General features: G+C 49.5%; 9 protein-coding genes across 9 annotated transcripts; 4 read left to right on the forward strand and 5 right to left on the reverse strand.

The window, feature by feature from the left end:
* Window positions 1-1043: 1043 nt before the first annotated feature.
* Window positions 1044-3125, forward strand: FSST1_000942 (Zn(II)2Cys6 transcription factor domain-containing protein; the record flags this gene model as incomplete). Its single annotated transcript, XM_083236066.1, has 4 exons — window positions 1044-1654; window positions 1708-1715; window positions 1896-2094; window positions 2153-3125. 4 exons carry the CDS (start codon window positions 1044-1046, stop codon window positions 3123-3125), a joined length of 1791 nt encoding a protein of 596 aa, XP_083091124.1.
* A 1582-nt stretch (window positions 3126-4707) lies between these two features.
* FSST1_000943 (uncharacterized protein) lies at window positions 4708-5020 on the reverse strand (the record flags this gene model as incomplete). Its single annotated transcript, XM_083236078.1, has 2 exons — window positions 4708-4921; window positions 4986-5020. The coding sequence occupies 2 exons, from the start codon at window positions 5018-5020 to the stop codon at window positions 4708-4710; spliced, it is 249 nt and encodes an 82-aa protein (XP_083091125.1).
* Window positions 5021-7319: 2299 nt separating this feature from the next.
* Window positions 7320-9665, forward strand: FSST1_000944 (mismatch repair ATPase MLH1; the record flags this gene model as incomplete). The annotated part of the gene is made up of 3 exons (XM_083236089.1): window positions 7320-7451; window positions 7531-7710; window positions 7764-9665. 3 exons carry the CDS (start codon window positions 7320-7322, stop codon window positions 9663-9665), a joined length of 2214 nt encoding a protein of 737 aa, XP_083091126.1.
* A 249-nt stretch (window positions 9666-9914) lies between these two features.
* On the reverse strand, window positions 9915-11935 carry FSST1_000945 (uncharacterized protein; the record flags this gene model as incomplete). The annotated part of the gene is made up of 2 exons (XM_083236100.1): window positions 9915-11489; window positions 11543-11935. 2 exons carry the CDS (start codon window positions 11933-11935, stop codon window positions 9915-9917), a joined length of 1968 nt encoding a protein of 655 aa, XP_083091127.1.
* An 895-nt stretch (window positions 11936-12830) lies between these two features.
* Window positions 12831-15069, forward strand: FSST1_000946 (uncharacterized protein; the record flags this gene model as incomplete). Its single annotated transcript, XM_083236111.1, has 5 exons — window positions 12831-13398; window positions 13452-13520; window positions 13579-13764; window positions 13820-14194; window positions 14243-15069. 5 exons carry the CDS (start codon window positions 12831-12833, stop codon window positions 15067-15069), a joined length of 2025 nt encoding a protein of 674 aa, XP_083091128.1.
* Window positions 15070-15246: 177 nt separating this feature from the next.
* On the reverse strand, window positions 15247-16015 carry FSST1_000947 (DUF202 domain-containing protein; the record flags this gene model as incomplete). The annotated part of the gene is made up of 5 exons (XM_083236122.1): window positions 15247-15336; window positions 15397-15458; window positions 15508-15687; window positions 15749-15849; window positions 15912-16015. The coding sequence occupies 5 exons, from the start codon at window positions 16013-16015 to the stop codon at window positions 15247-15249; spliced, it is 537 nt and encodes a 178-aa protein (XP_083091129.1).
* Window positions 16016-16417: 402 nt separating this feature from the next.
* FSST1_000948 (P-loop containing nucleoside triphosphate hydrolase protein) lies at window positions 16418-18361 on the reverse strand (the record flags this gene model as incomplete). Its single annotated transcript, XM_083236133.1, has 1 exon — window positions 16418-18361. The coding sequence occupies one exon, from the start codon at window positions 18359-18361 to the stop codon at window positions 16418-16420; it is 1944 nt and encodes a 647-aa protein (XP_083091130.1).
* Window positions 18362-18758: 397 nt separating this feature from the next.
* FSST1_000949 (proteasome maturation factor UMP1-domain-containing protein) lies at window positions 18759-19284 on the forward strand (the record flags this gene model as incomplete). Its single annotated transcript, XM_083223826.1, has 2 exons — window positions 18759-18761; window positions 18829-19284. 2 exons carry the CDS (start codon window positions 18759-18761, stop codon window positions 19282-19284), a joined length of 459 nt encoding a protein of 152 aa, XP_083091131.1.
* A 514-nt stretch (window positions 19285-19798) lies between these two features.
* On the reverse strand, window positions 19799-20639 carry FSST1_000950 (ubiquitin-related domain-containing protein; the record flags this gene model as incomplete). Its single annotated transcript, XM_083236154.1, has 2 exons — window positions 19799-19956; window positions 20009-20639. 2 exons carry the CDS (start codon window positions 20637-20639, stop codon window positions 19799-19801), a joined length of 789 nt encoding a protein of 262 aa, XP_083091132.1.
* Window positions 20640-21212: the final 573 nt, after the last annotated feature.

Below are 21212 nucleotides of genomic sequence, written 5' to 3' on the forward strand. Positions count from 1 at the left end.
TACCTACTCCTTTCTCTCTCTATTGCGCCTCGCAAGGTACCTCGCCTACAGCACTACCTGCCCAATCGGCGCCACATATTGTGTCTGGTTGTTCCTGCAACAAAAATCCTGACGCGGATGAACTTTTGGCTCATCTAGCAAGACCAACACAGGCGGAGAATTATGGTTATGGAAACCTACCGGAATCCTTGATTGACTCAACAGTCACTCTAAAATCCGAGCCAGGGTCCCTCTGCCCTGTCACCAACCCCGATCCATCCCAGCTGCATCTCAGTCGCGCTGCCACCCAGGGAAGCTTTTAGTGCATACATAGTCACACAAAAACCGACCGTGGGCCACTGTACAGCCTTTGTCTACAGTTCGATTACTTGTGTTCACGGCCTCCCGGCCAGCGAGGGTCCCGAAATCACTTACTCATCTGCCCTGTCTCGTCCGGTTCCGCCTCTCAGGTTCCGGTCCTGGAACTCTGCGGTTGGCCGCCTCCGTCTCGACCTCCCAACTGCACGGCTTCATGCTGTATCACCAAGACTTCTCCAAGATCCCATATCGTAGTATCACGGTGCAGCATCTCGTCTCACGCCTCCTCGCCCTCACACTCGCTTGTCGACTTCTAGACCTTGACTCGCTACTACTTCTGCGATATTGTTCCATCACAACAAAATTCATATCCTGCTTGCTCAATTTCTTTTGCTTTCCTGCCACATCAGCTTTGCAGATCTTCGAAGCGGGGCAGTCTTTCCTCCCTGATCAACTTCAACAGCTTCGCGGCCCCCAACTCGATAACTCTCGGCTGGTAACAAATTGGCAAATTGACGAACATATCTCGACCCAAGGAAGCTGTATCTTGATCCCTGGTGGTGGTACTTGACAAGTGGTTTATTGGCAAGAACGCAGCTCAGCCCATCCCTAACCCATATATGCCTTACCTGCAGCATAACAACATTGCCAAATTCAGCCAAGAATAAAAGGTCGTCTTTTGTTGCTGAATAACGGTTGGAGTGTCTCTTTGTCCAGCCTACTGATAGTGCAGCAATTCTGTCTCCATGCTCACCAAGGGGCCATTCCTCGAAACAACCCCCGTCCCCCTAGGCCAACGCCGCGGAATCTCAGACCTGGCGCAAATCGCCTTAGACCTGACGTGGGCTTCCGAGAGCGCAAAACACAACACCATTGCTCGGTATCGAGCATATCCCTCTCCGCCTATGTCAGGATCTCCTCCCCTTCCCCCGAGACAGCCTCAGGACAGCGGCGATCGCAGGCAGCCGCCGGTGGGATACCCAGCCCCTAACCAACCGGATACTTATTGGAGCAGCTTGAGTCAACAGCAGTCGACTGATAATCGAGGACCACCCAATATTCAAACTACTTTGCCAAGGTTGTTTCAACAAGGACCTCCGGATCACTCGCCATTTTCTTATCGAAGACCAGACGATCCCGCATCGCGACATGTTTCGTACATCCAGTCCGGGGCACCGCCCATGTCCCAGCAAGCAGGTTATATTCCGCCTACAGTTCCTGGGGTGTCTTCGCCCTTTGCTTCTTCGGCTCGGTCTTCAATCATCGATAATCAACCAATGACTTCCCCAAAGTCGCAAAGGAAAACTAAGGGACATGTCGCTTCTGCCTGTGTCCCCTGTAAACGAGCGCATCTTCGGTGAGAGATCTTCCGCAGTTACCCACGAACGAGATTTGCTAACATTCCACTAGTTGTGATGGTATGTTCTCGAAACTGTTCTTTTACCGCATGTAATTCCAGGACATGGCGTCTCCTGCACTTGGGAAATGGCCATGATGTTTCCAAGGCCCCCCAGTGACAAGCATTAGATGACGACAGAAAACTTCTGTTCATGCGTTTTTCTTGTCGAATCTGACTTGATGCTAACCTCTGAGCGTAGCGCAACGGCCTTGTTCGAGATGTATCACCAATGGGAAGGAAGACGCATGTATCGATGTCCAGCATAAGAAAAGGGGACGACCACGGTTGAGAGACGATCGGGAAACTCGCTATGATCCCTCGAGATTCCCGCACCCACAAGACACTGCAGGGAGACGGCCACTCAGTATATACCCGTCAGGGACTCCAATGGGACCTGGGTAAGGCGAATCAAACATATCGCTGACCTCTGAGTATGCGCTGACAGCTTGAAATCAGAGAACACATGAACCAACGGTATTCCGAGAGAACACATAACATGGAAGCCTCCGCTTACCCGCCACCCCTACCGAGTGGCCCTCGAGGCGCTGATCCAGTTGCTTTTTTGAATATGAAGATGGACTTTGCAAAGGCATCACCTGCCTTTATGGAAGCTGTTGGCCAAGCAGAGCTTCAGGGACAGAACTTGGTCGATGTGGTTGTACTGACAGAGAGGGAGAAGGTGACGTCGATTCGGAGTCAACTGATCGAGGAACAAACACGAAAGGAGCCGAACTATTTACCGCCAATCCTAGGCCGACTTGATCATATTCTTCAGGGACTTGGCTTCGGTGCGGATGAGATTGGACGATTTCAGCTTGACCGACACGAATACCTGACTTTTAGAGCTGCCGACGGACAACCCAGACAATACCCCATCCGACTCGGACTTGCGAAGGAAGGCACGATCTACTTTATAGTCATGGTTCTCAGTGTGCCAGTCCGGCATGCCTATCCTTTGCCATCTTCGCCTGCCGCAAGGGAAGCGGCGCACTCGTACATCTCCCAACCTCCCACCCCACAGTCTGTGTACAGAACACCAGCGCCGCCTGTCACCCCTTTCGACATGACGAGAGGCCCGTTCAACGAAGTACCACTGGTATCCCGTCCAGCTGTAGGCCCGTCGACTCAGTTACTTACAAATGCAAGCCATGGAATCTCTGTGGGGTCTAGCGCAGCATCGTACGCCGCGTCACCGGGCCGTACGGAATATGGACCTCCTCAGTCATACAACGTCCCGCGGAGCGAGCTCCCTCCTTCGAGTGCATATCGTCCTCAATCAACGTTCCAACTTCCGCCGATACGTGCCCAACCAGAACAGTCTGGATCACGGCATACTGGGGATCAGAAGTGGCCGCATGAGGACCGGCCGACACGGGTTGATATTGGCGGCTTGATCGATAAGCCTGAAAGCCCAGCTCAACCACGATAGTGCCGTTGTTCGTTGTCCTGCGGTCTAACAGGGACGAAGTTCTGGGCTTCTGAACGAGCAAGGACCTCGCGGCACCCTTGCATGTCTCATTGTTTGATTTTTGTTAATTCGATCTTGATGTGGGGGGATCTAGCGTTCATGCAGACATAGCGTGTACCTTGTTCCTATTATTACGATTGTGTCTTGGATGTTTCTATACTTATGCGGATCAGGCAGCCCGGTTGAGATAGGTAGATGGTGTTGGTGGAAGCATACGGGGCATTTGCGGCCGACTGGCGTTAGAGTGATGGGATCAGGACGACTGCAGATTTGCACCGCCAAGAACAATGAAGCAGTTGAGCCGGAATTGTTGGACAGCTTTGTACGGCTGGGGATTTATTACCTAGATGAGAGGAATTGGTATATTGGATGATATCCTGAGTTTTGTGGAGGGTTGACGCGCAAAGTGCTGTAATATGGACATGGTAGAGGTCAAATAGCGCGATGCAGAGGTGCTAGAGTAGAAGAAAGAAATCACGAGTCAGGTTGAGCCGCAAACAATGATTCAAGAGATGTATTGCAGGACAACGAGATGCGTAATCCCACGTGGGTGACACAGGGGCGCAAGCATCCATCATGAAAAGTTGGGTATGACAGTGCATATTTACCATACAAACAATGCGCCACTGAAGGAAGACAGGAACGGGTAGGGATTTTCAAGGCCAATAAGGACTGGGAACAGGCATGCAACATTGGACAGAGGATAATCCAATAGAATGACGTGGTGATTGACAAAGTATCCAAATCTGGTCCGTTCATGTTTATGCCGCCCTACTAAGGTACCTACCTACCTGTACTGGGTATGGGAATGTACCGCGGGAGTTTTGCGGGGGGATCCTTGGGGGCGTGTGGTTTGAAGAGATGATCAAGGTTGAGTTCCCGTTCATCCATTAGGTGTTCTTAATTCTCCGAACCGTTTGATCTTCATAACGTCCGCCCCTCTAGAACGTCTGCAGGAAAAGGAAAGGGCTAAAGATGTGCATAGATATGAGAAGGGGTGTGACAAAATCTCAATTTAGACAGGCGGAGGTGAGCCCCGACCCCCCGATGGTGATGGATGTGTAAGTGTCGATGTGGCTGTGGCGGCGGTGCTTCTTCCACGGTTACAATTGTCTATCCTGATATGACATCAGAATCAATAATATTAGGTACTATCATATCAAGAAAGGTAATGTGATCTACACTTGATGCATCTGGATAGCTGAGTTTAAAACGAGTTGATCTATTTGAAGCAATTTGTCTGGTTCCCAATCTTTAACTAACACCTATCCCGCGATTGATACAGATAGAAACAAATAAACTAATACCTGAAGCAAAACAACAAAAGCAGCGACTGAAGTAAAAAATAAAAAACATCAATAAATAAATCAAGTGAAGTGATATTATCCGAAAACCGGTCTTGCGACGCACGATCTTGTCTTGTCTTGTCTTGTCTGTCTTGTTCTTTTGCAGTGATGCAACCAGACTCTCTCTTTTGGCTTAGACGGCACAGTCTGCCTTTTTATCCAGTTCGATTTGTCAATGTGACTTGTTATTTCTTGGTCTATTTCTGATCGGGCAATCCGTGCTGCATTTGAGCTGGGAGCTTCTCCGACTCGTCGTAAATATTATCCAGTTCATTACCCAAATCGTTGGTGTTGGGTGGAGGATACTTGGCGTGGTGCAAGCCGTTCAGAGCGTTTGTGTCATGATCTCCGGCGCCGGTGGGGTCGGGACGTGGGGAGAGAACCCGGGTCCCTGAGGAACCCCAGGTACACCTGAGATGAGAGAGTCAATAAAACAACTAACAGATAATTAGAGGGGGCCATGAGCAGAACCTACTTGTTTGAAGCGCCTGAGTGATTGGATGCCGCCATGTTGAGGAAAGATTGGCAGAGTAGTCGGTCAAGGTAGGTAGGATATGCAGGTAGTGGTTGTTCTGCAAGGTTAATGTCGATCAGCCAAAGGCCAGCAGTTGTAGGTTGAGATGGGGATGAGAACAGAGTTTGGATGGAATGATAAATCTTTATACATTCAGGTAGTCAAAACATGCGAACCACCTGGCCTGGGCGACCCTTCTTGCCTAACGCTTTCTTCACTATGGGTAATCCACTCTGGTTACCTATTTTCAATCTCATCTTTTCGCAATTACTCAATTTAAGAGAAACTGGAAGTACGCTAATGCGTTTGGCCATTCTGGTTACAGTGCGCCTTATGATCTGAAGTCTGCAATTTACAAAGTGCACTCTGATCAACTTGCCCGTGGCAGCCTATTAGAGCCCAAGGCTTACACGGTCGCTACGGCAAGGCTTGCTTAGGCTTCCTAGAATTTGAGACACCACTTATTCAGCGCATTTGCGATTTACCTGTTCCTGCATTGATTAGGTATGCTGCAGTCGAGATACAAAGACTGGGGAAATGTGCATATTTTCACGATGATATGGCCTTGGCTGTCAGGATGCAAGTGCACAGACAGATGTGGCGAATTCCTAAGTTGGTCTCGTGTCAAATGAGGCGTGACGAGACGAGACAACTTGTACAATTTAGTTTTCTCTTCTCTTCTCTTTTCTCTTCTCTTTTCACGGGCGTGACTCGATGGGTAGCTAACTGGGCAGGCTAGCATAAGGCAGCAGGGCAGCCATCGATACTGAAGTAATGAGAGGCTGGGTTAGGATAGGATACGCGTAATCGATAATCAATTCCTCGTATTTTATTGACCTTTGTTTCAATTCCACATGGGAACGAACGCCATCACACGCTGAGGTGGTGACGTTCGTAGGTTTGTTTGCCCGGTTAGTCAAGTCGATCCATTGGTAAAGAACAATTCATGGAAGCATCCATGGATCCATGACTGTCTGAGCTAGGAACGAGGCTTGGCTCGGGTGGCGCTCTAGGCAGAGACAGAGCAAAGAAACTTGAAGAAAGAATTGTGTGTGAGCCATCATGAAATGGATTTGGCAATCGGCAAGAGGGCAGTTTAATGCTATCAACTTTTGGTCTGATGAGGCAGTGTTTCTAATAAAGGTCGCCCAGCAGGAAAGCCTTATCTACAAGGAGAATTGGTGCATCATGTCCAAGCATGGCGCAGCACTACTCCACTACATTACTACCTACTATTGCGATTCACGAACAACATACAGCGCGGGACAAGAGATGACACAATAACAAAACTTTGGGCCCAATAACCATCAATTTACGGTTATTCACTTCCTACCCCTGGCTTGCCTTTAGGTTGACTTCAGTATCCAATACCAAGCTGAAGAGACTCACAAGGTCTTCGCCTTGTGCACGCACGGCCAGTCACAATGCTGACACAACACTTGTTAACAAGCATAATATCAACGCTTCTCTTATGACATGTCATGTTTCTACAACAGCGAGTGCATTCAATGGCTGGGAACTGAATTGAGGCATAGCCTAAGGCGCCTCCGGCAATGGATGCTACCACGAATACCCCTAGTGGGTGGCAGAAAAAATGGCCTCCTAAGCTTTAGGGTATAAAAATAAGTAGTCTAAGAACCATAGTCTAAGGAACACAAAGTAACCTACTAATTTCGTCCCTTATGCTTCTAGCGGTTAATTTTTCTGATACCCTGAGGGCAGCTGTCGCTTTTACGGGGCGAACCAAATCCCTGCCAGCTTTCCGGACTGCTCACACATGCAAATAACGTCGGCGAATGTGAGTTTTAGTTTATTGGAAGTTACTAGCATAACATGTAAAAAGTACAATTGAAGCGTACCTAGGTACGTACTAAGGTAACCGTCGAGTTAGATGATGAGGAAGGTGCAAGATGTTGTACGTAGTCACGTGCTCTCGCGTCCATGTCCTGCAGTTTGCACATCAATGAGGCCCTCAAACACATCAACCCATCTCTCGGTTGCCTGTCCTTGTCCCACATGATCCTTCTTCATCGCCTCCTCAGCGTATCAGACTGAAGAACGATCTGCCGTACATCGTTGTTGATCACTGTCGGTTTTTGTGCGGCCCAGACAAGGCAGAAGATGGGACTAAACACATAAGACATCCGACATGAGAGAAGAGGAATCTACTTCCTCCCGCATGACCTCAAAACCTGTGTCACCAACTTCTTTCTCGCTTATTTTGAAGTCCAAAATTTTAGAAGCCACGTCATAGGCTTATTCACGCGCCCGGACGTTGTGGTTTAACCACAAACAATGGCAACAGACGCAGATGTGGACATGGGAGGTGTCCCAAGCGCCGATGAGATTCATAACGTCGTACCGAGTGGTACAAAAAGAAAGGCCGAGAGCCTGTCTGAAGGAGCTGGTGCGCCTCGCAGAATCAAGGTGGGTGGACGAACTCGAGGTTGTTTCTCGCCAACGCCTCACGCATGCGCCCAGGCACAGCCACTGACATGAACGCCAGGCGCTCGATCCAAACGTTGTCAACAAAATCGCTGCCGGTGAAATCATAGTTGCTCCTGTCCATGCGCTCAAGGAACTTATTGAGAATGCCGTCGATGCCGGTGCTACCTCTTTGGATGTCCTGGCCAAGGAGGGCGGGCTGAAGCTGCTACAGATAACAGACAATGGGTGTGGTATTCAGGTCAGTAGGCTTCGCCCCCATAATCATCACCGTGAGGCTGACTTTCATGATAGAAAGATGATTTGGCCATCCTTTGTGAACGTCACACGACTTCCAAAATCACCACCTTTGAGGATTTGTCTGCCATTGAGACATATGGCTTCCGCGGCGAGGCTCTCGCCAGTATCAGTCATATCGCCCACCTCTCTGTTACCACCAAGACAAAGGACTCGGATCTTGCATGGAGGGCGCACTACCACGAAGGCAAGCTTGCACCAGCAAAGCCTGGTCAATCAGCAGAGCCCAAAGGTGTCGCGGGTCGTCCAGGAACGCAAATCACAGTAGAAGATCTTTTTTTCAACATAGTGACACGGAGGAGGGCCTTCCGCTCGCCCTCTGAAGAATTCAACAAGATCATTGACATGGTTGGCCGGTACGCTGTGCACTGCAAGGGTGTTGGTTTCACTTGCAAAAAGGCAGGCGAAGCCTCGACAAATCTGTCAATCCAGGCCCATGCTACTGTCATTGACCGCATTCGTCAAATACACGGTAGTGCCGTAGCGAACGAACTTTTGGAGTTTTCGGTTTCCGAGGCTCGTTGGGGTTTCAGAGCTGAGGGTTATACGACCAATGCAAACTACTCTGTCAAGAAGACAACAATTCTGCTCTTCATCAACCATCGTTGTGTCGAGTCAACTCACATCAAGAAAGCAGTTGAGCAAACTTATGCCAGCTTCTTACCCAAGAACGGCCACCCTTTCATATACCTAAGTCTTGAGATTGACCCAGCTCGAGTAGATGTCAACGTTCATCCGACAAAGAGAGAAGTCCATTTCCTCAATGAGGACGAGATCATCCAGTCAATATGCGCCGCAATTGAGTCTAAGCTCACCGCAGTTGACACGAGCCGTACATTCATGACACAGACACTTCTTCCCGGCGCGAAAATGACTGAATCCACACCTCAGACAGAGAGTGACGGTACACCTAACCGAAGAACCCCAGCGTCAAAGAAGCGAAGATACTCCAACGACTTGGTAAGGACAGATACAACTGAGCGGAAGATTACATCAATGTTTTCTCGAGCTGGTCCGAGCGAATCAACAGGATCTATGGCTCGTGCAGGTGATTCAATCGCTGTCCATGAACCTCTCGAGTATGAGACAGTAGATCGCGAACTCGTCCAATGTCGGCTGAACAGTGTGAAGCACTTGAGAGAAGAGGTGCGGGAAGATATACACCTCGAACTTACCGAAATTTTTGCCAACCATACTTTTGTCGGCGTTGTGGACGAGCAACGCCGGTTGGCAGCAATACAGGGGGGTGTCAAACTGTACCTGATTGATTATGGCCGAACTTGCTACGAGTATTTCTACCAATTGGGGCTCACAGACTTTGCCAATTTTGGAACTATTAAGTTCGCTCCTGCACTGGACCTCCGTGAACTGCTCCGGACGGCAGCTGAAGTTGAAAAGAGCCTAATCACATCACCCGATGAGGATTTTGACATCGAGGCTTTGGCAGATCGCGTGGCCGACCAGCTCATTGAGCGTCGCGAGATGCTTCACGAATACTTTTCTCTTGAGATATCGCCTGCCGGTGAGCTTATTTCGTTGCCACTGCTCATCAAAGGATATACGCCGCCTCTTGTCAAGCTTCCTCGCTTCCTCCTCCGCCTTGGCCCTAGTGTTGACTGGACAGAAGAGCAAGCTTGCTTTGATTCATTTCTGCGAGAAATAGCTACTTTTTACGTTCCAGAGAAACTGCCAACTTTGCCCGGCGATGCGGAAAGCCTTCGGGAAGAAATTATCTCAACCGAGATGCGCGCCCGCCGCCAGCACGTAAGACATGCTGTTGAGCATGTGTTCTTTCCGGCGTTCAAGGCGAGATTGGTGGCGACTAAATCACTGATGGAAGATGCAGTGCTTGAAGTCGCAAACTTAAAGGGCCTCTACCGGGTTTTTGAACGGTGTTAGAAGGACAGGGAGATGCTCCAGACATAAAGAGCCGGCGATTATTATCATGGGTTGATCGTTGACATCTTGAACTGGCCGTTATATGGGAGCTGATGCTAGGTGCTGGGTTCGATGCAATGGCGTTGTAAGTCATTCAGCACAAGAACAGCTGGGGAAGCTCACATTTGGTGAATCACTTGGCGGGATACAACAAAGGTACAATACCGGAGTTTTTAGAAATCAAGAAATCAATTGCTTTTATTTAGTCACTCACGCCTCTGGCTTGTTCTTTTGCTTATAAGTCAAGAAACGATTCAGGTTCAACACGGCCTCATCAGCACGCAAGCGTAACTCACTGCCGGCACGCTTGTCGATGGCCTTTACCATGGAGCGCACCTTGGGAAGGGCATCGTCTAGGTGCTTCGAGAAGTCGTTCTTCCAGAAAACTTCCTTCTCGTAAGAGTAGCTCTCATCGGCGTAAATGTCGAAAATCTGGTTGAGAGTTTCGACTGCATCAGCAGTAGGTGTTTCAGGCAGACCAGCGAGGAGGGTGATCAAGAAAATACCAATGTCGCGGTTTCGGCCAACGGGCGCGGGCTCGAGAGCGAGTTGTCCGAGGACACCAATGCACTTGACGCTGAGAGATTGGAAGGGATCCTCCAAATTCTGTGCGGCAGGCGAGCCCTTTGTGGCTTGGTATAGAGCGATGAAGCGGCGGTGCTCCTCAGTAAAGGGCGTGTTGGGTCGACCTCGAAGAGAGCGTGCGACGCCCCAGGCAAGGCTGGTAACGTGGGTCGCAAGGTCAAGATCGGCCGTATCAGTGGCCAAGATAGGGGCGATGACCTGAGCCCAGAGAGCACGACCTACGGGATCCCAGGCGTTTTGGATAGGGGCGTTGTGGGCGTCAGAGAAGTCGATGAGAGAGACTGACCAGGCGATGTTGTTGAGGGCAGACAGAGCGTGGCTCTGCAGACGGACTGAGGCATCGTCAACGGGGGAGAGAGAGGCTATGCGGATGAGTTCGGGGAGGGCGTTGTCGATGAGAGTCTTGAGAATGGGAAGGTCATCAATGTTGCTGTCCTCCTCATTTCTATCGGCGCCAGTGACCAACTCCATATCAGCCTCAAGCTCATCGTCATCCATCTCCTCCTCGTCCTCTTCACCTCCCTCTTCCTCGCCATCGGAGATTTCTTCGTCAGCATCGGCCATCTCCTCGTCATCCTTAGCATCGGGCTTGTCTTCTATCTGGGGCTCGGCCTCAGCTGCTGTGTTGAGTGTTGTCCCGATGGACGCGAGAATTTCGAGGGCGAGCTGTTGGTACTCGAAAGGGTTGGCCCATCCCACGGCGTCGGACTTTTGACCTGGCTCATAAGCCTTGAGAGCCTGTGAGAGGGTGGGAATAAGAAGGGAGTTGTCAGCACCGAGGGCGATATCATGATCCTCGAGAGAGGCAAAAAGGTTGTGAAGAACACCACAGGCGAGGACACCGTCGCCATTGGCTGTTTTACGCAGTGATAGCAGAGTGCCATAAGTTCGGTGCTCCTTTGTGTGAATGACCTTGTCAGAGAGCTGCTCATTATCCTCGCAAAGAATCATGAGGCAAGCAAGAGCATCACTTCTCAACGAGACAATATCAGGGTTGCTGGCAAGCTCGTCTGAAGTAAGAAGGAGCATAAGGCGGGTGATGGTAGCGTTACGAGAGATGACCTCAAGGATCTCATCCTGAGCCTCGGCGAGGGCAGTGAGGAGGGAGACTAGAGATGAGACTATGCTTAGAATAGTAGATTGTTCAGACTTTGAACGTTTTTGGAATTCCAGGTCCTTGGACAATAGAATCTCTGTGACCTGCTGCGATGTCAGTTTCCGTACTTTGATGCTTGGGGTGCAACGCTACATACCGACTTGGTAGCAAACTCAATGGCAGTGAGAATATCAACACGGTAGAGATGAATGCAGAAATCAGGCTCCTCCTCCTGAGCAAGAACCCTCAGGATGCCCCAACCAGCAGCACGGCTGTCGAGCGCAGCATCAGTAAGAGTCTGGGTGGTGATGGTGTGCACGATCTGCTCTCGCAAGAGCAACTTGCGACACTTCTCATCCTGGATGATATTTGAGATGGCCGAGGCAGCAGCAGAGCGCGACTTGGGGTCAGCACTCTTGAGGTCGTTGATGACGGGAAGAATCTTTGTCTCTCGCAGGGCTGCGAGTTCTGGGTCCGAAGGAGGCTTGATGGGTTTTGAGATGGGGTCTTTGCGGGCTGCGTGGCCTCTATTTCTGCGAGATTTGGCCATTTTTGATTATTTGGAGATTTGGTTTTTGTTATATGAAGAGAAGATTGTTATGTTATGTCTAAGTTTAATGGGAGTAGAGTTTATGATGGACCTCGAATTTCAAAGGCAGCTAAAAATTTACATGAATATTTTGCGACAGCGGCTCGTGCCCCACCTTGGTATGAAAATGTCCCGAGTTAATTGACAAGGATTATTTAAGCTCAACAACTACATGCAATGTCTTAGTCTGAGGATATTTACTGGTTATATGTGCATATTAAATGCTCATAGAATTGCGGTGACTACAATAGATTCTCAAGTCATTCAGGGTTACTGGTTGTTATCGAATTGATTTCTTGCCCGAAGCAATGAAAGTATATGGTGGGTAGTACCTTGTATTCAACAGTAGCCACCTTCAAGATTGGCCATGAGAGTCACAACATATGGTATATCTATGCTCTTGAGTGTTGCTATGAAACAATTGATTGTCTCCCAAAATACCTACTAATAGTCCATTGTTTATTACCCTAGTGCTGCATCCACTGTACTTGATACTGTCAATACCTGAAACTCACTGAAGCTCGTACCAACCACTGTATAAGAGGAGTTACAGACTTTACGGCCCGGGCAAGCACGAGCCACGCTGGTCTAAGGTACCTACAGACAAGGGTCAGTGTCACTTCCGTCATCTTACCTACATCTCCATTCTTCAATAACCACAAAACCATTGAAACTGCTTCTCTTTTTAACCTACCTCGATCGCCCACTGCGATTGGTTCCTCCGCATGTTCACAATCATATCATACCTGTCCCTCGTCAGGTAGTTGACTTCTCGCCGCGCCGACAAGCTACAATAGCTTCCATGAGCTCTTCCTAGTTCCTCTCTACCCAGCCTTCAGCTTCAACATCGACGACAATGACGCCTGCGCGAGGCAGAACAAAGGCGCGCTTCTGGGCAGGCGACGAGGAAATGGCTAATAAGAAAGACGACGACTTCGGTGCCCCCGGCCATCACTACCAGTCCAGGGCCGGTGGCCATTGGCAAGCAACTCCCCGCGCTCCTCGTCGCAGCTCCGTCGGTCGTCTTGTTTCGTACCTCATCTTCATCTCGATTCTCTTCTTCATAGCCTATAACCTGCTGTCATCGCCTTCCAGCGGTTCGGCCAATGCGACATCAGGGCGCTCTGCGCAGTCGGGCCACAAGCAGGATCGGGTCTATTACCAAGGGCCCCTCAAGTTCCCCGAGCTCGCAGAGACGCTGCGCAGTATTCAGGGAACGGGAGGAAGTTATGAACGAAACAAGAATATTCTCTTCACTGCTTCGAGTATCAACAGCGCCAATACCCTCCTGCCAATGGCTTGCAACATGGCATCGCAAGACAAGAACTATGTTCATTTTGCGCTTATGGGTAGGAACGAGATATCAATCAAGGAACTTCTCCAAATAAACGGGATAGATGAAAGTTGCAAAATATATACGCATGGTAGGAAGAGCCATTCAAAACCTGACCACCCCGTTTACTAAGTGTCTTTATAGATGCCCGCACCGACTATGCCTCTACATCTTCTGAGATGAGACTGAAACTCGCTGCTCTCCGTGCATTCTGTAAGACCCGGCCCGTGTGGCTTCAGAGTTGCGCATTTGTCTAACGTCAAACTTCTAGACTATATCAACAATTTTATGCACCCTCAAGCAATCATCGTCGACTCCACTTTCACTGAAGACGATTACTTTCTCAAAGCGGCACGCGATCAGATCCCTGGAACGAAGTCTGCGCTTATAGAATTGCCAGACAAGCCTGAAACTCGTCTTGCGTGGATTTCAAAGCTCGACGCCCTAGCATTGTCTGGTTAGTTATTCCATGGTTCCTTCAGACTATTTGTTTACTTACTCCATGATTCTAGCTTGGAACAAGGTCCATTTTGACATCCTGGTTCAGGCACCTCCCGTTGGTACTGCCAATCTGCAAAGACTCCTCACCTCTCTGCGTAGAGCCGACAAGAGCGCTATAACAATACCTCAGCTTACAATCGAACTGCCGCCTGTCGTAGAGAAACCTCTGGCGGGTTTCTTATCTGGTTTCCAATGGCCTTCCAAAGCTTCCGGCGAGTTGCCGCAATCGCAAATGCTCTCGCTCCGCCACCGAATTTCCTCACGCAAGATGGACGAAGAGGAGAGCTCGGTTCGATTTCTCGAGTCATTTTGGCCAAGCAAACCTTTGCAAAACCATGTTCTTGTCTTAGCGCCTCACGCCGAGGTTTCACCTCAGTTCTTCAACTGTAAGTGTTACATCGAATACTCTGTCTCGGCAGTACTGACCCTTCAAGATGTCAAGTACAATCTTTTGCATAGCCTGTATTCTCATTCTTCAATTCTTCAAGACTGGAACGAGAATATCATGGGCATTAGTTTTCAGTCCCCCAGAACACTCCTCGATGACACAACTCCTCTGACTGTTCCTGTGGTTGATGCGAAGGGCGAGAAAGACGGTGCCAGCCCATTCTTCTGGCAGGCTCCTACTAGTGATGCAGTTATATTCATGGGTGATAAGTGGGTTGAGCTTCATGGCTACGTTTCTCGCTTACTGGAAAAACAACAAACAAGAACAGACATTCCGGCTTTCCTAACTAAGAAGAACACAAACAAGAAGCATCCGGCGTGGCTGGAGTATGTTCTTCAACTATCACAGCTTCGAGGATACGTAACACTCTATCCAAGACCAGAAACAGCAGCAACGATATTGGGTACACATAGTGACTTGCCCAATAGGCCTGAGGAGTATTTGGGTGAGGAAACCGAAAACAAGGAGGGCGGGGAGGCGGACGAAGCAACATCCAGATTCGATCCTGCTTCTCCTATTGACATGCTAGCAACATTACCTCGTGAGGGCGACCTGCTGTCACTGGGCGATTTGCCACTCATCTCGTGGAGTGGAAAGCCCACCTCGCTTGAAGAACTAGAAATCAGCTCATCAGAGCTTACAAAACTGTTCCGCCAAGAGATTGGCGAATGTCCGCCCTCTGTTATAAGTGACGAGGATGAGTTCGGACGACCACAGCGCAACCCAGACGCTAGCGATCTCTTTTGCAGGAGCAAAGACTTGGGCAGCGCAGGTACAGCTCCAGAAGTCAAGGAGTCTGAGGAGACAGCATAGTGGAACACGATTTAGCAACCTAGTCGATATCGGACGGCTTTCATTTTTCACAATATGGTATCATCAAGTTTTGCATAATTGGTATTGGAAGGTTGGAAGGCCAGGCGCTATTCCGGGTGTGAATTATGTTTAGGTACAGCGTGTGAATCCTCTCAGTTAAAAAAACATACGTTCATGTTAAGAGTTGGATGATGAGTCCCGGACCTTGGCGATAACCAGCAGGATAATACATGTTCCTATGATGGATACTGCTGTGAGACTGAATACCTGAACGTGTCAGTTTAGCAGATGCCTGCTTGAATTCTTGGTGTACGACAGAGAACTTACTGCATGTGTCTTCCAACCAATTTGTACAATGGCAGCTCGTTTGCTGTACTTGTTGACCGTTCCTACCAAACCATTAACAACAGAGTACATGCTTTTTGATTAAGGACCTACTTATATAGTTTGCCATTCCTGCGACGAGGGTCATGACGGAAAGAGCCCAGAATATCGTGCCGAGCGGCTTCGCCATGCGTAGTTCTAATGGTGAAGCCTCATTCTTAAGATGGAAAGACAACGTGATGGCTACCGATACGATAGCCATATAAACCGACAGGCGAAGATATGAGAGAAACGCTACAGCAAATATTCGTAAGACAACCATTGCCAGTGATGGAGTGCAAATCTATGTGCGTACTTCTCTCGTTGGCGCAGTGGTCACGCGCATCACTGCTTTCGTTCTCAACCAACAGCGGGCCAAAGATGGGCCAGTGAAAGAAAGGTCGCTCGTCTTCGTCACTGCAGATATCATATGAGATTGGTCCGATCCTGTGTAAGGCAAACATTCCGGTGTCACGTACTCTAGTTCACTGAAATCAATAGGTCGAGCCAGGTTCTGGATGGGCGCGCAGCATGCGTGTACAGTGAGGTCTTCGCCGTCAATGTCCGCGTCCCGAGAAGTCATTTTCTAAGATTTGAGGAACCAAGTCAATAAACTAAGAGTCCAGTGCGAATAGCTGAGGTATCCGTATCATAGACAATATGAGCATGTGATGGTCGGTCGTATAGTGTCAGTCTGGTTGGTTGATTCCAAGATTTCGGGGCTGTCGGGCGGATGATGGTGCAATATAACCGATTGCCGGGGCCACCCTAGACCATATATCGATGGCGATAACCAAGACAAGTGTACATATTTTCTATCAAAAATTCAACAAATTAGTCTCAATATTGTTTATAGAATATGTTTACCTCATTCCTGGTATTCGCAAGTTGATGTTTTCTTTCTAATAAAGTGTCCCATAACAGGAATCATCTTCAACACCATGATGTGCTTCATTTGTGCAATGGTTGACATTAGACATTTGGTTTAGAACCCCCATACCTCATGCCATCTCTTCTCATCAGTTCTTAATGGGCCATCTAATCGTCCAAACCTCGCTGGACTTCCTGTATTAGCCTCAGGGAGACACAGCCACTCCCTCACACAATCCGGCACTTCCTCCTTAACATGCGCGATGCAAATCAGTGCTTGCTGATGAGAAAGACCTGGGATTTTAACCTGGCCAGACTTTGATGCCTCACTCTCAACGATCTCTTCGCCGCGGTATGTCTTGGCTTCGCCTTGCTCGAGGAATAGTGTGCACTTGTCCCGCACCGCATCGTCCATGCCACTGAAAGCTTCATCGAGAACTACGACATCTGGACTCTTGATCATGGAGCGGATAAAAAGTGCAATACGCTGTGCGCTAAACGAGAGACCACCAAACATGTAGTCATCCGCCCAGGAGAGGTTCTCGTGCGACACTGAAGAATAAGCGGGATGTAGCTCAGATGCAAACCACCGGAGAGCTGCTTCGACCTTTTCCTTAGCAGTATCGTCCAGCTTTGGCTTGGCGCGGAACGTCTCTGACCATGCGTTCTCGATAGTCTGGCGTACAGTCAGGTTTCGAGGCATATGCTGATGAACTTCGGGGCTAGAGTGTCCGATTCGTGATTGTATGTCCCAGAATGTGAGTGGCCGTTGACCAGAGCCAGGTTCTGGAAGACGAGATCGTCCGAATAACTTGATGGGAAGGGAATAAGATTGAGGGTGATCAGAGCAAAGCAGCGAAACTATCGTCGTTTTGCCTGATCCATTAGGACCGAAAACACCCCACCGCTCGCCACGCCGAACCGTCCAAATCAAGCCATCTTTAGAACCATCAGTGGTTTTCTGCGTCCAGTTACCCAGCGCGACCTTCCCACAGTACTGAACCTTGCAGCCGTCCATCTCAACGAGAGGTTCAGAGTTGGAGTTCCTTGGTTCCAGCTCGTTGAATGATGATTGCTCTGTATGACCTGAACCTCTCGTAGAAGCAGCTGAGGGTAGCACACGGCCAATATCGACAAGCGAGTGCAATGGTAGTTTCTCATCCTCAACAAGGCCACCTTTTCGAACACCCTGTACATATTTCTTTAGACCCTTAAGGACCTCTTCCTTGGGACCCATTGAGCCCACTTGGCAGTCTGTTCTCAGATATACCAAATGAGTAATCCAGTCAGGCACAGGGTCCTGTGGCCTCGCGCTCAAAACGAGACGAGGGCTTGCCTTTTCAGCTAGCGAATGCAGTAGAGGACTCAAACCAGAGACTGTAGGAGGATCCAGTCCCATAAAAGGCTCGTCGAGTAACAAAACCTCCGGCTTTGTTAGAAGTGCACGAGCAATACGTGCTCTTCGACCTTGGCCGTTGCTGAGGAATGAGACAGGTAGATCAAGAAGATTCTCCAGCTTCAGATCCCTGACGACTCGGGACAGTAGTTCGGGTGATATGGTAGCGTCGTCATCGCCTTGTTCTGTTTTCATGGGATTAAGCTCTGTGTTTCCTAGAAGAAAGTCCCTGAGGGAAAAGTCCGTGATCTCACGTCTCGACTCATACCTCGCCGACAAGTACGCACTGGTGGCAACACCGCCGCCTAAGCCACCACCAGTTTGTTCAGCATCAAAGCCCACATACTGGATCGCCTTTTGCGGCGTGCGTAACCGCTTGGGAACGTTCTCGGAAGAGAGGTATGGATAGGATCTTGCAATAGGTGGTTCACAAAGGAACCTTCCTTTCAAAGCCTGCAGGAATGTTGTCTTTCCTGATAGTGATGGACCAACGATACACCAGTTTCGAGGCGAGCTTGATGTAGAAGCCAGCTCGAATCTCAAATCGCTAAAAAGAGGTGGATTTGGCCGTGATGGTGTTGTAGTAGTAGTGTTTGGGTGATGGCGATAGAAGGTGCCATTGGCGATCCGAATGATCGGAGGACAACTTGTAAGAGGTCTCATAATGTCGATTGGTTATTTTTGAGCAAAGAATCAATCATAATTTACGATAAATAAAACATGCCGTCTTAAAAGCGAAGTCGGAATCACTAAAAGTGAGTGACGGTATCTATTTGCGTGGGTCTAAGCATCGGCGGACCTGCAGCTCTCCCCGGGGGAAAAAGGTACGTACCGTTCAGAAGTCAACGCAACGCCAGCGCAAGGCTGCCTTGACGACCTTGACCTTAACTGGAGCTGGAGCTTTCATCATCAACCACATCAAAGATACAAGCCATCCATCAACGTCGCCCGTATCTCCACCCCCAAATCGACCGCGAATAATACATAGACTGTATTGTAGCGACGCCCATTTCCTCTAAACAACTGCCTCCCACGCCAATCAACAATCACATCCGCCAACATGGTACGCATCAATACCCGTCTGTCCATCCACCTTCAATGTCATGAGAGCTAACTTCTGCCCTCCTCAGTCTCAAGCAATGCGCATCGTCCCTGGCAACTCCAACGTCCAGTCATACACTCACATCTCTCACACATCCTCCGCACCCTCCGCCCCAGGCATCCACGATACTCTCCGCCACGGTGTCGGCGCATCCCCCTTCGACTCCAAGTCCACACCCGCCTCTGCCCACCCTCTCGAGGCCCGACTGAAGAACTGGGAGGCCACTCAGGAGTCTCTCAAGATGGAAACTCTTCGACGAACCTACGGCATGGCCGAGCCCATCCGCCGTGGCATGGAGCTCAAGATTGTCCAGAACGGCGAGTGGCGGCCCATGGCTCTTGGCGGCGGTCTGCCCAGCGTCCATGAGGATATTCTTAGAGGCCGCGATACTACCATTACCTGGGAGGATGTCTTTAAGGGCGATGAGACAAGGGCAGTGGCTGGATTTCACGACGAGATGGAGAAGAAGCTTAAGATTCAGTAAGCGTGCAGTTTATTTCACGATGGAGGAGCTTTCAGCTGTCACTCTGTACATCCGCGGTATCCTACATTTAGACAAGACCAAGAACGTGAAAGATCACCAACAGATATCCTCATAAAAAGAACCAGTAATTGTGATCCTGTTTATACCGCAACAAAGATGCTTTCTATACTGCCAAAAATGCGTTGATCGAGGACGCTGTCGGCAACGTGCCGATTGAAACGAAATTAAATAAAACAAATAAAACAAAAACATGTCAAATACACGATAATACGCCAATGTAAACTCCATTAACCCCGTCTTCCGCACGTCAGAACCTTGTTTCGCTTCTGCTGAGCGGTTGCAAAAAGAATAGACCAAGAAATTGACTAAAGAGTGTGCGGGCGACGTTCCGCTGCTTATCATCTCGACTTGTAAGTTTTAAAGTGGCTGAGGTTGCTTTTCTCTTCGACCAACAGCAACCAGGAGGGGATGGTCAAGGTAATAGTGAGTTTCTTGTGATAAAGACTGTTGCTCGTTACAAGACGACGCAGCAGCCTCCGCCTCGGGAACGTTGGCCATCGCCACCACTTGATGAAAGATTCTTGCTTCCGCTCTTAGGCTCCTCCTCGTCAAGATCTTGTGGCCGAATACTCATGTGCACCACGTTGGGGCTCTCCGTCGAAAGCTGGTACTCTGTTTGGCGGTCAGCAAGAACATAATGTCTCAGATTCACGATGTGCCTTACTCTTCAGCTGCTCCTTGTCGTCTAATAGCTTTCCAAAGTGAATCAGCCTGATGCTGCTAGGACTGGTAGGCTTGGCTTCCCAATCACTTCTCCATTCTCTCAATATCAATTCCTTTAGGGTGTAAATGCTGATACTAAACGGGTCCGGAAGGCCATTCTCTGTCTGATCTGGAATGTCCACATTCCTCCGGCTCAAGTATTTGGCATCAATCTTGTACGGATGTCGGCTTCCTGAAGTAAGGAGAAGTGTGATGGTACAAACAGGCCCATCTGAAGAGCCCCCTGAGATCTCCCGAATATCATCTACGGCGGGTCCTATGCCCAAATTTGAGTCTTGCTTAGTCGGCGGTGGAGGTGCTGTCTCCTTTTCCTTGCCCTTTGGCGAAGCTGGTGCTGCGGTGGTTGGTTGATCGATGTTCTCGGATGGTGCTGGCACGTTGGTCGAGGGTGTTGGCTCAGGTTCAGCTGCGCTCATCTTATCGGCAGACTCGCGCTCGTGATCGGCAGGCTTCTGCTCGGACGGGTTGGTAATGCTTTCCATGGCTACAGCATCGTTAGGCTGTTCGAGCCGCGAAGTTTCAACTGGCGCAGCGTTACCACCGCTCATGGTGGAGTCCGCTGGAGCCGACATACTGGATGAAAGGTGATAGAGGCGCGATTATGGATGTGATTTGAAGTCACACCACGCAATGGATACAAGAACGCGACGGTAAATAAAACACAAACGAGTGATTCTTGGGCGGGTAATGCGATTCGGGGGTAGGTTCGCGATCGAAGGTCGAGGATGGCGGATAAAAGATGCGGATGTGGATAGCGATGTGGATGAATGTGGACAGTATCCGTAGCGTTGCTAGGTATCGGGAGTAAAAGTGAAAGACGTCAAGTTCACTGGGACGATGGCAGTATGGATGGATCGCCCAGGCCGGGGGACCGCAAGACCGGGGGTGGGGCAGTGAGTGGCCGCCGGAGTCTTGTCCACTCAGATAAAACGCTCAGACATAAAGCACAACGCGACAGCAGGGGCGCAGGTTGCGGGACGTTGCAGTAATGAATCACTGCAAGGTGCTGGGGTTGATTGAATAGTAGTAAGCAAGTCGTCTACCATAGGTAAGTCAAGCAAGCCATACATACGGTAAGCAAGCTGTCTATGAAGGAATTGAACAGGCAAGCAGTGCAAAGCAAAGCAAATCCAAGTAGGTAGCCA

This window comes from Fusarium sambucinum, chromosome IV, assembly GCF_050947815.1.
Source record: "Fusarium sambucinum isolate potato_lamoka chromosome IV, whole genome shotgun sequence".
Taxonomy (NCBI): Eukaryota; Fungi; Ascomycota; class Sordariomycetes; order Hypocreales; family Nectriaceae; genus Fusarium; species Fusarium sambucinum.